Source organism: Photinus pyralis, unplaced genomic scaffold, assembly GCF_008802855.1.
Source record: "Photinus pyralis isolate 1611_PpyrPB1 unplaced genomic scaffold, Ppyr1.3 Ppyr1.4_LG6, whole genome shotgun sequence".
NCBI classification, from domain to species: Eukaryota; Metazoa; Arthropoda; class Insecta; order Coleoptera; family Lampyridae; genus Photinus; species Photinus pyralis.
Window position 1 is genome coordinate 46557247 of NW_022170663.1, and position 12648 is coordinate 46569894.

At 35.3% G+C, this 12648-nt stretch overlaps 1 protein-coding gene across 1 annotated transcript; it reads left to right on the forward strand.

Annotated features, from left to right (window-relative positions):
* Positions 1-4679: 4679 nt before the first annotated feature.
* Positions 4680-11894, forward strand: LOC116174049 (carbonic anhydrase 14-like). Its single transcript, XM_031491828.1, has 5 exons — positions 4680-4969; positions 9227-9293; positions 9348-9488; positions 11205-11431; positions 11485-11894. The coding sequence occupies exons 2-5, from the start codon at positions 9230-9232 to the stop codon at positions 11809-11811; spliced, it is 759 nt and encodes a 252-aa protein (XP_031347688.1). The 5' UTR covers positions 4680-4969; positions 9227-9229; the 3' UTR covers positions 11812-11894.
* Positions 11895-12648: the final 754 nt, after the last annotated feature.

Genomic DNA, 12648 nt, shown 5'->3' on the forward strand with positions numbered 1-12648 from the left:
TTCCTGAAGCATCCTTCGTGGAATAGAGTCATGGGGTATGGAGATAACTCGTACTTCAACAGGTTTGGATTATAGGGATGTTAATGCTGTACAGGTTTTATTGTGACGATTTTCCCCTAAAATGACCGGGGGAGGATTTAGAAGCCAAAAATATACAAAAAACGTGAGTGAAAAACAATTTTGTTTAGAAATTCCCACCTTTCCGGAGCCGGTAGCACGAAAACGTCGAAAACGGTTCAGTTTTTCGTAAAGATGTATATAACCAAACTTGTAGCAATTTTAATAAGCTTTCATTTTGTACTGAAGAACTTTTTCACTGTAACGCACCATTTTCGAGTTAAAAGCGAAAAACTGAAAAATGGGTCGTTTAAAGCCCCCTCCTACCCCCAACGGCACCGGAATTTAGAGGGACTTTATTTTTTCTTGTTCAGGGAACCTCTCCCTACACATTTCTGAAAAAATTGGAACTAGTATTTTTAGTTCCTCTGATTTTCCTATTTTGACTGGACTAATTGAATTCCATGCAATTCGGTTCATAACTAATGGAGATGTCAAAAGGGCCTACTTTATTTTTTGGTCTACATTGCCAATTCACGAACTCCGATCTACAAATTTTATAAACAATCCACCTGCAAAATTTCATCGTAATCGGTCCATTCGTTAATGAGTTATCGTGCTAACGGACGGACGGACAGACACCGCAAAATTATAAACTCGCTAGGAGCTCGTTAATAATGGGTAGAATTTGATATTATTTAACCCGTAATTATGTAGGATAAAGGGGTGGTTAATCAAATCAATATGTAAATGGACGGAGAAGTTGGTTTTTTAGAATTACTTAATATAGGTGTATAGGGCGAAATTAAAATTTTTTGATATTTGTTTTATTTAGAACTGTAAGTAAAGGGTTCATTCGGAGCACGATGTGATTTTATTTCAGGTAAAGAAGCACAGTCTGTCTTGCTAAAAGAGAGAATTGCGATTAATATTGAGCTAGCCGATGGTAACAAATTCTGATTCGTATATTATACTAGCTTCTTTAACCATAAAATTGTAACCTCCGTTACAATAACGGGGCATAACAATTCCAAATCATTGCAATCCTATATGCATATTGAAACAGAGGCGCATCTATAAATTGTGCACCACGTTTTTTTCTTAGTAAATAATTTGATTGTAAGCTAGGTACAGTAGCCCGCAAAATTTACTGATGTTGGTGGATGATTAATAAAAAAGGGTGTTTTTTCCACATTTAAAGACCATCTGACGCGCATTCAAGGTCTATGCGACCTACAATATCACGCAAGAAGAATCACAAAAATTTTCCACAATATTGCATTTCCCCTTTGTAGATATAGTTTGCTCAGAAACTCCATTTTTAAGATATTCACACTTTAAGTTTTTACAGCGTCCTTAGATGTTTGTCCAGACGTTCCAACCGGCCAGTGAAAGTATTTGCACTGAAAGTTTTAACATCACCAGTACACGTGTGTCGTCCAAACGTTCCACCTACCCTTTATGAGTACTCTTCTTCAACACTTCGTTTTAGAGATATTCGTTTCGACCTGACCAACAGATATGCCTTATCCAGACGATTTTGGTGTTGTCAATACTTGCCTCCGACACACCGTTCTGGAATATTCGGACTTAAATTTGTGACACCACCAATGTTTCTTTTAGACTTGTCATTCGCTCTCTGTGAGCACCCTCCTCCGACACTTCGCTCTTGAAATATAGGGAATAATACAGGGTGCTTATTATGTATGAATTATTATATGCATGGAATATGGATATAATATACCTATATCTCGGTAAATATCGACTGCATAGAAAATTTTTCTATATGAAAGTTGTTTAACATTTTATTTCCCATAATAAGGTAGCATTCCATTGTTTTTATTTCAGAAAACAAATGAATGACGAAAATAGCACAGCACACTTTCATTAGGCTCATTTGATAGAGATTTTTTTTCTCTTTTCAATGACATAACACGTTAGCACCCGTGTAGAAAAAAATTTTATTTCAAGTTTTTTGTGATAGGTTAGGTCACTGCCACGATACATAACCACCTGCCACTGCCTTGCAGCTAATGGTGAAGATTTTGAGCATTCATTGCGATGAAAACCATTTTACTGCTAATTTCTTTTTGTCTTCAAAGTATAACAACAAACATACACGTTCATTTGTTTTATTTTGATGTAGGATATCTGGACTAAGGTTATTGATCTAATTATAATAAAAATTTTTGAAAAATTTTCTTGATAAAGGCACTAACATAGTATATCATCGAAAAGAAAAATAAATCTCTATCAAATGAGCCTAGTGAAAGGGTACACTGCCATTTTAAAAAATTCAATTGCTTTTCGTTACTCGTTTGTTTTCTGAAATAAAAACAACGGAATGCTGCCTTATTATAGGAAATAAAATTTTAAACAATTTTTATATTGAACAATTTTGTATACATTCTATATTTACCGAGATATACAAGGTGTCTTAAATTGAGTAGGATAGCATGGATATCTTTGTTATTTTTATACTTAAAGATTCGGTTAAATTGGCAAAGTTGTGTACTTTTTGATGCTGATGCAATATTTTGAAAAAATAATTCGTTTCGTATTTGGAAAAAAGTGAAAATCGACATTTTTCAAGTGTTCAAATATTTTAGTAAAAAATAAGCAAACGTTGCAAGATTTTTAAAATGGCAGTTTTCGAGATAATAGCATCACCTTCCCTGTATAACCGATCACGATGAGGAGTCGATGAAGAGGGCGGTGGTCGGTAGAAATAATTCGTTCCGACTTTTTGTTAGGGTCCCATTAAGAATGAAACTAGTCCCTACCCGCTCCCCCTCCTTTCATTAGGAGTAAGCGAAAAGTCGGTAACTAGATAGAAAATAGTTCCTTTTACTCACCGAAACAGCATCTCGGGAAATAATTCAGTCTCCACCCTTTAACGATACAAAATTTGAAGCCTGTCTGATACACCTTTAGAGTATGGACTAGGTATCTATTGCAGAAAAATTGCAGGACTCTTGGACAATTCCCCTAAAAGTAAGTCAAAACCGCAGAAGCGGTCCGAACGGAACGACAGACGGACGCACATTTAAAAAAAAATATTTAATAGTATATTATATACCAAGGTCAAGACCAAGGCACCAAGGTAGAGAAGTCTACTACTATAGCCTGAGTACCAAGCGCCTAGGGATGAAAGGTGCGAAGGTAATAATAGACTTCTCTATCGTGGTATATATTATTTGTACTCGCCTAAAATGTCATGATTATTAACCTTTTTTTCACTTACAAAGTAGGCTTTCACAACTGCTGTTTTAACATGGTTAATCTCGCATTATTAACTACAGGTACTAGTCAATAATGAGAACTGTCACGCTGTCACTTTTAATTTGTAAAGATCACAGCCCGGAATTTCACTCAATAAACGTTTAGACAGGTTCTCTGAGGTGAATAATTGCAACTTCCTTCATATTTTACATACTTTCAACTGTCACATTTTGAAAAGATTCAAACGAAATTACTCTTTAATAAAATATGTCAAGACACATCAAAATACGGCCTGCTTGACTTTTAATGCCACGCACTTGATTGACATGCAAAATTAATAGATAAAAAATTCTGTCAAACCGTTTACTTTGTAACGTAAGTTGTAATGTTTGTAATGTAAATGTTAGTTTAGAGGACTTCAAGTACCTACTAGTAGTTAAAACAAGTTGTAAATGAGCGTATCCCATATTCATGATGAAAGCGCATTTTTGGTAATGCAGATCAGTACTTATTTCATTAGCAAAGTTTAAAATTATCTATCTCACGAGTAATCTAACTCAAAATAGACTAGAGCCTGCACATCTGCTTTTAGTAAAAATTTAAAGTCGATTGTCGAGCAATCTCTAAAAGTGACAGCGTGACAGTTCTCTATTGACTACTAGTTAATAATGTTGAGCAACTGCTGAGAAAGCCAACTTTACGATAAGTGACAAAAATGTTAATAATCGTGTCATTTAGGCTAATAGTGAAAAATATGTTAAACAAACCACAAGTTGCCTAACACAACAGTGTTTATAATGTTCAAAATAATATGTTCTCGAACTAATTCTTGGTTCGTACCAATTAGTGTTATTTACTATATTCTCTCTCTAAGTCTAACTCGTAGCACAATATTAAATATCGATCATCACCGATAATAATTGTACTAATACTTGTGATATTACACCCGATTACTTAAAATCTTATAATCTGCGATAAACCGCATTAAATGCTAATCTAGCTTAATCTCCACTTGAGCCATACAGACACGCATAGAAAGAGAAATTATTTTTATTCTGTTTTTAGTGAGTTCTATGGGTATTGTCGGTATAGTACAGATATTCGAATGGTTTACTCTTTTCAAACACCACAACCATTGAATAAAAACACTATAAGAAGCCTAACCCCGTGGAAATAAAGCGCGACAGAGATTGAACTGAGAATATAATGGGAACACTGTCAATAGTGTCGATTCTTGAACTGAGAAGAATGAGAATTTGCTTTCCTCCTATTTACCGCAAAGAGAGTTCGGAGGTCACAACCAATGCGGGTGCAAGGGGATTTGTCGCGCTTTCTTCCATAAGCGTTAGGCTTCTTATAGTGTTTTTATTCAATGACCACAACCGATGAGTGATGCCGTAACACTGGGTTTCGACATATGTGTACCTACTGTGTAGTTGGATACTCAAGTTGCTGTAATAAAGTGATTACACAAGATTTGCTCTTCCATGTTGACATAAAGATAAGTATAAAAAAGATATACTACTTTAATTTAGTCTGGATGGTTGAGAGATTAAAAAAAGGAATTTAGGAATTAAAGCGCAATAAAACAAATCTTGTCTATTTACTGCATCTACAAGTATAAAAGCCATACAGACAGGACAACTGATTCTTTACTGCTGACAGTCGTCTTTGAAGACACCATTTCTTGGTAAGTTAACATTTAACATATTTGGAGCATACATTACGTTGCCACAGTTATATTTCCTTGTAACGACCTATGCAAAGAAATTATTTGATGTCAGTGAAGTAGTGGTTATATTATAACATAAAGTCCTAATTTATAGGGATGGGTTTCTTGCACGTAATCCAAGAAACATTTTTGGTATTTGACGCGTCCATATCGCTCCCGTGTATGCATCTGACTCCGTTATTCTTTTATTCCATCACGTTTCTTGAATTCACTTCCTGTTTTGTGTATTCCGAATTAGAAACTTTAGAACCGGAATATTGCAAAAAAACAAAAAACATTTCGCCGACCCCTTCCGGGCTGGTCTAAGCAGTAGGAGGTGACCCGCAAACACAGCTGTTTGATTGAATGTGTTTCCAACCAGTTCATTCATTATCGTGTCATACCTAAGATATTTTGGGGACTACAAAGATTATAGTTTTTTTTGGGAAATGGTAATTCGAAGACTGTTTTTGTAAAAAGAACAGCATCCATTCCGATCACTGTTTTTTGTACATGTCAATATTTCATCAAATTTCGACGTTTTAGTTCATTTTAAGCAACGTTGAAAGAATAATAATTTTTTCCGTCTGTATGTAAGTATGTGCGTACGTTGGAAATTTTCCGAGATAACGGCTCGACGGTTTTTTTGTTCAAATTATGATATGCATATTAGCATACAAAAACTAGAATTAGAAATAACGGTCCGAATTTTTAAAAAATATTGGAGGGCCGCAACCACGAATTTTTTTTCAATAACCCAAAATTTGTATTAAGTTATTTTTAACCTTATTCTTCTGTGTACAAAAATTGTGGCAGGTTTTATTACAAAGAAAAAAAATGTTAAAGTTAAAAAGCTAATACATTTTTTGTCGTCAAACGGTTATTTTGAGTTCGTTAAAACTTTGCAAATGAACATTAGGCATAAATGATGTAAGACTGTCGAAAGCTTTTTTATCGCCGTGATGCATAAAAATTTGTTAAATAGCACCCTAAATTTTTTATTAAGTTACATAATTATTTGCAAGAGATTATTTTTCTTTGTTTAACTTACACATCGAGATACATTTCATAACGAAAAGACTACGAGACTCGTTTAAAAATAATATATTGTCGGTCATGCTACAATAGAAAGCAAGGAAAGGAGTCCTCTAAGACGCCAGGTCGTTTTTCGCTCATCACAATAGAGATACCTACCTATTGTTGAATAATTGGGACAAAGTTGCTACTTAAACTGAAAGCACTCGTTCGATAACACTTAGTGCTTATAATCATTAAATAAATCTTAATTTTGCTTTTTTTTAATATTTCAAATTACAAGAATAATAGTAGAAATGAACGGTTTAAAAAATATAGACTTTACATTCAGATGGCAGCGTTACAGAGATACCGCAATGCTTTCTATATCCGAGAATAACTATAATTTTGCCAAAGTCTATTACTTGCTCATAAATTTTTGTATCATATCGAACTTTGTATAATGGTAGTAGGATTGTAATCGCTGTTATCCTATACCCATGTACTCCCAGCTGAATGTGAATTCCACTATAGAACATCTTTGAGTGTTGAAAACACTTATTGGATGCTAGTTTCGAAGTTTATATGTAACGTGTATATGAAACGCTCGAATGTTAAAAGGCTATTTCCAATGTCGCCGATAGTTGCATGAATAGCGAAATCCTACGCGAAATCCGTGAATTTTTGTATTAGCCATTTGCATATTCATTCTTATTTTTTAACGTAATAAAAATCTTGTTCATTATATTATGTAATAGTGTATTTGCTTTCAACACCTTCCGATAGTTGCAATAATTGCGAGATCTATGAATTTTTTAGAATAATTTGAGTATGATCTGAAATGATAAGACACTAAAAGCGAAAGGAAAATTCGGGCAACATCTGAAACTGGAGATTGTCTCAAACGAATGCCCTGTCACAAAATACACGGTGGGCCATTAGTGCGTGGATGGACGTTTGTGGGTTTATTAACGCACATATTTAAAATTCATTGTCGGGACATCTGGAAGGACTCTTTTAAGATTACAACCTAAAATCATTTTAATTAAAATTGCAATTGTTGTTCCGGGGGATGTATGTCAAAGTTGCAATTTTTTAAATTAGAACCCCCTGTTTATTATTGCATATTTTGATTCTTTGGTCACATTAGTGTGACTATGTATTACACATTATATCGTTTAGCCGCAATTTGTCATTTTTCCAGAAAGTAGATATCCAGTGAAAATTGAATATCGCCGTTATCGTAAAATTTAGAAGGCCGTGACTCTGCAGTGTGCTAATGATGTGCTGTATTAAAATACCCCTAACCGAACGCTCAAAGTTTTTTTGTGTTAAAAAGAAATCCTTCGTCAGTTTTCAAAATTTCAATCAAAGGTAACTTGATTTTTTTAATAGAACTGCCTAGTTAGCGCATTTTCCAACTCATGTTAGAAGGCGCTATTATGGCCACTTTCTCCTTCCGTCCGTTCGCCCAAGGTCGCAACTACTCCTACAGTTTTCAATATATGTAGTTCGCTCTTTTTGCATTCACTAGCTTATAGCTCTGGCACCTCAACCAAGAAAAATATTGACAATTAATGTGCGCATGCGCAGGCTGCACCATGTCACCTTTCTTATTTATAGATGTTTTCTTGAAATTTCAACCACAGATACTTCTAGTAAAGACAAGCGTATCGCATATTGTAAAATCAGATACCAAATTGATTAAAATCGGTCAAACGGTTAAGAAGTTAAAGCAGGTTATTGCAAAAACAATTGAACGCCCCACACCATCTTTGTTTTTGAAATAACTTTTTTACGAAAATGATAAACTGGTTCTCTTTAACAATGTGAAACAAACATTTTTAGTTTATTATGTGAAATTTAAAAAAAAATGCAATTTTAAAATTTACGATGGCAGTTACGCCCTCCGGTGCTCATTTTTAGAACTTGAAAATATTTTCCAGCGATTCTGCATGACCCATTTACTCAATAACCCCTAAGTCATACGACGAACGGTTCCCGAGATATGGCCGAGAAACAGTCTTATTGGGTCACCCGGTACAATGTGAACTTTTGTATTTATGGAGACATTTTTTTTGAAATTTTAACTACAGATGCTTCTAGTAAAGGCAAGCGTCTCGGATATTGTAAAAACTAGATGGGTGCATGTGCAAACTGCGCAATGTCGACTTTCTTGTTTATAGAGATTTTTTTTTTCTGAAATTTTAACCAAATATTCTTCTAGATCGTATGCTCTAAACATCAGGTGTGCGCATGTTCAGACTGCGCAATGCTAGATTTCTTATTTATAACAATATTTGTGCCATAACTATTTTCCTTTGTACATATAACTATAGTTTAAATAAAAATAAGAAAAAAATAACAATCATTAAACATTTATATTAATTAATTAATTAATCTCATTTTCCTCATATTTGAGGTTAGGAGCGAGATTTTTAAAAACGGTTTTCACTTGCCTCTTTAGATGGTATTTGGCTACTTTTTCTTTAATAAAGAAAAAGTCATATCATTCCATTTGATTTTTAAGAGGATTTTGGATCATAGTGTCAAAACTAGCCCCCTGGCGGAGAAGGATTCAACTAAATTAACTATATTTTGTTTGAGTCTTGTTGCCCAAGTAATGCTCTTTTGAACGATACCAAATTTGTTTCAATCGGTCAAAGGGTTAAAAAGTTAAAGCAGGTTATTGCAAAAACAATTGAATGCTCCACGCCATCTTTGTTTTTGAAATAAATCAGTTTTTGTTTTTACGAAAATGATAGATAAACTGGTTCTCTTTAAAAATGTGAAAAAAAGATTTATTATGCGAAATTTAAAGAAAATGCAATTTTAAAATTTAAGATGGCAGTTACGCCCTTTGGTGGTCATTTTTAGAACTTGAAAATATTTTCCGGCGATTCTTCATAACTGATTTACCCAATAATTTTTTTACTCCGAAGTCATACGACGAACGGTTCCCGAGATATGGCCGAGGAACAGTCTTATTGGGCAACCCGGTACATGTGTACGTTTCTGAATTTTTAATTGCTCTTTAAATTGACATCTTCACGTTAAAATACAAGTTTGAAACAATGGTGGTGGAGGAGTGATGAGTTAAAATTTCAGAGATGAAATAAAGTTTTTGAATGATCTTGTAACAGTCAACCGCTCTGATCCGAGATAATTACTTCTCCTGTCCGTAAGCTGTCAATAGCGAACTTATTTTATCTCTTTTTGTAGAGTATGTATCTACTATACGCAGTTCTGTTACTCGCATTTGTATCTGCATCCTTTAGCGAAACATGTGGTAAGTTTCTTTGATATTGTATGGTGGAGAAAAGATAATAGAAAACGTTACTAGAGCCTGGAGAGGGTCTTAGACAATCTCCTATCAACATTATCACGAAAAATGCTCTTCGTTATCTTGGCGAGCCTTTGAGTTGGAGCGAAGGATATAAAAAGGTCCCATCGAGTATGACTTTGGAGAATGATGGATCTACATGTAAGTATATGTACAGTGAGCGCCTAAATATGGAATAAGTTCATTTAAAAATCAGTGTTTTAAAAAAAATGCTCGCACACCTCTGTCATATTTTTTCTTACTCATTTTGCACTAATGAGAAAATATACAGGGCGCGTCAAAAAGCCCAAACAAAATGCACAAGAAAAAATTATGATAGACATGTTTGCGCATTCATTTTAAACCCAACACCTGATTATTAACTAAATTTGCTGACTATATCCTATTTCCTTAGTCTAGCTAGTGCAAATATGTTCGATATTGCTCATTTAAACGGTTAAATTTTTTTCAACACAACCTTTTTTTTGCACACATCTATCTTTGCAACCATATGAAACGTTGTGCAAAATTTCACGTTTCTTGCTTGGAATTAAGATTCTATTTCAAAAATCTTAAGGAATGGGTAATTAAACCGACAGATACGTCTCGTCCAGGGGTTCCAAAATGGAAGATAAAAATCTTACACTGTTTTTGAAATATTCAGATATAAAGTTTTGACACTCTCACGTCTCGACCAGACCTCCCTCTTTCTCTGTGAGAGTACTCTCTTCCGATATTCCGTTTTCAAGGTATTCGGATTCGGCTTCCGACAGTACGTTTTAAAGACAGTGGGACTTGAGTGTGAGCCCACCAACAGATACGTCTCATACACACCTATTTTCCTTTGAAACTACCCTCTAACACTGCGTTCTCGCGATATTTTAATTTGAAGTTTTAAAGTAATATGTCGTCAAAATCTTCCATTTTCTCTTTGCGAGCACATTCTCACACAGTCACACTCCATTTTCAAAAGGTTCAGATTGAAAGCTTTGATACCACCGTCAGATACATCTTGTCCAAATCTTCTATTTTCATTTTGAGAGTACCTCTCAACACAGAGCTTGAGCTTCCGTATTTAATAGACATTGATTATACACTGATACATAGATTTCCTACATTTTCCCATTAAAATTCGCAAATAAGTAACGTTTTTATTCCTGGAAATAAAAGAAAAAACTCCCCCACAAAATACCTATACTTCATTTATTTTTAATTTTAATTAATTAATTTTATTTATTTATTTATATTTCATTGTTGCCAACTGTCGGTGAAATATTTACACCTTGGCCTTTGTCCGAGCCTTTGTCCCGTGTGAGTCATGCGATTGTGCTTGAAATTGGAAGTGCACATTCTTGATAGATAGGTAGATATAAGTACTACAAGATACCAAAAACAAATTTGAAAAAGTTTAAGAGTTTCCCCGTAATCACGAGCACGGACCAACGACCGGATCTGAGTGACATCACAGAAGGCATGTACTGTACACTGTACAGTACAATACCTGCATCTTTGTTCGTCTTGTAATCGAGGCGCGTAGCGCAGTGATTGCGCTCACCGATTCTATTCGGGAGGTTGTGGGTTCGAATCCCGCTGCCGACTGATCTGTCTGGGGTTTTGTAAACAAGGAGTTTTCCTCAGACGTACGTAGCTTCGCATAATGCTGGCATTATGTTGAAATCTACGAGGCGAATGCTGGAGCAGGACTCTTCCCCCTCAGCACCCTAACTCCGTTCCTTCCGTTCCCATCCCCAACTTTACCTATCCTTACATTCCTTGGCTGAAGAGGCTCTGGCAAGCCTGAGCAGCCCGCCTCCGGGGTCCCTGTAGTCAGAGATGTCGGAGGAATGAAACGCGATGACCTTTTCCTTTGCCTTGCAGTGAAATTGACAGTAAAGTCAACTCTTCCACTTATCCTGAATACGCACTTGTGGCCCCCATACCGTTTTGCTAAGATACATTTTCATTGGGGAACCGGTCCCAGCAATACAATTGGCACCGAGCACAAAATCGATGGCCAGTCTTACGCACTTGAGATGCATGCTGTACATGAAGCAATTGATGAAGATGTTCCAGATAAATACTTGGTAGTGGCCTACTTATTTAAAGTAAGTATATTCCAAAATTGATTACTAGATACGCATAACAACAACTGCCTTAGGTTTCTGAATTTAGATTTAGCGCCCTGGATCCAATTGCCGACGCCGCCATTACAGCCGCAATTAGCAGCGATCAAGTAGCTCCGTTTGAACTAAAAAAGCTTCTTTTTGAGGAACCTTTCTCTTATTATACGTATAGAGGATCCCTTACCACACCGCCTTACTCACCAAATGTGAGATTTATAGTCAGCCAAACTATTTTACCAATAAGTATAGACCAATTAGCGCTTTTTCGAATAGCCGCGGAGGAAAATTCGCTGTTATCAGGCAATTACAGGTGTTTACAACCATTAAACAATCGCACGGTCCTCTACGTTTCTCGTTGGTAAAATATCAAATTGCAGATTTTACTGTATTTTTGTGGTTCCGTTTTTTTTGTAAATGCAAATATTACAGTTACATTAACCACTTGTTTTATTTTTTCATTTATCCATTCATTTAAAATGCTTTAAAAATTAAAAATAGTGTAAAAACGATATTTAATGCGGAGGTCCTTACTAATGAAAAAGTAAAATGTCAACGCAACCCCTATTTGGTAAATGTGGCAAGCTGACTGCTCAAATATGCGCGATTCTGCACAGGTGGGCGCAAGGGTGATTAGAGCAAATCTTGAACACAAAAATCCGATACAACTGAATACCGAACGATCCTCGAGATCTTCACGCATACATAATTTTTACCTTAAGGGGTTGATCCTGTCCCACCACATCAGCATAGCTTGTAAAACAAATTTTTGAATCGGTATTAATATTACTTTTACTCAAGGTGCCTACATACAAATTTTCATTTAAATACCTTAACAAACAAAAAAATTGAGATTGCGCATGCGCAAAACAGTTTTTTTTATTCGACATTAGTTTTACTTTTATTTGAGGTACCTACATACAAAATTCCATTTAAATATTGCTGTGTGCACTGGTCCGTAGGCCAGAAAGACCGTACACAAAACACCAAAACAAAAACCTAGCTAGCTCCTTACCTTCACTTATTATGCCAGCACAAAACTTCTCCCCAACACAGAGGAGAGATTCGACTCTGCTCTCAGTTAATCTGGTTAACTTCTAACAGATAGTGGGTCAGCCTCAGACCAAATACCTTAAACTCCAAACTGAACTGCAAAATTTTGAGTAATTGAAATGGACCTTGGGCAAGCCTCAAATAAAAAC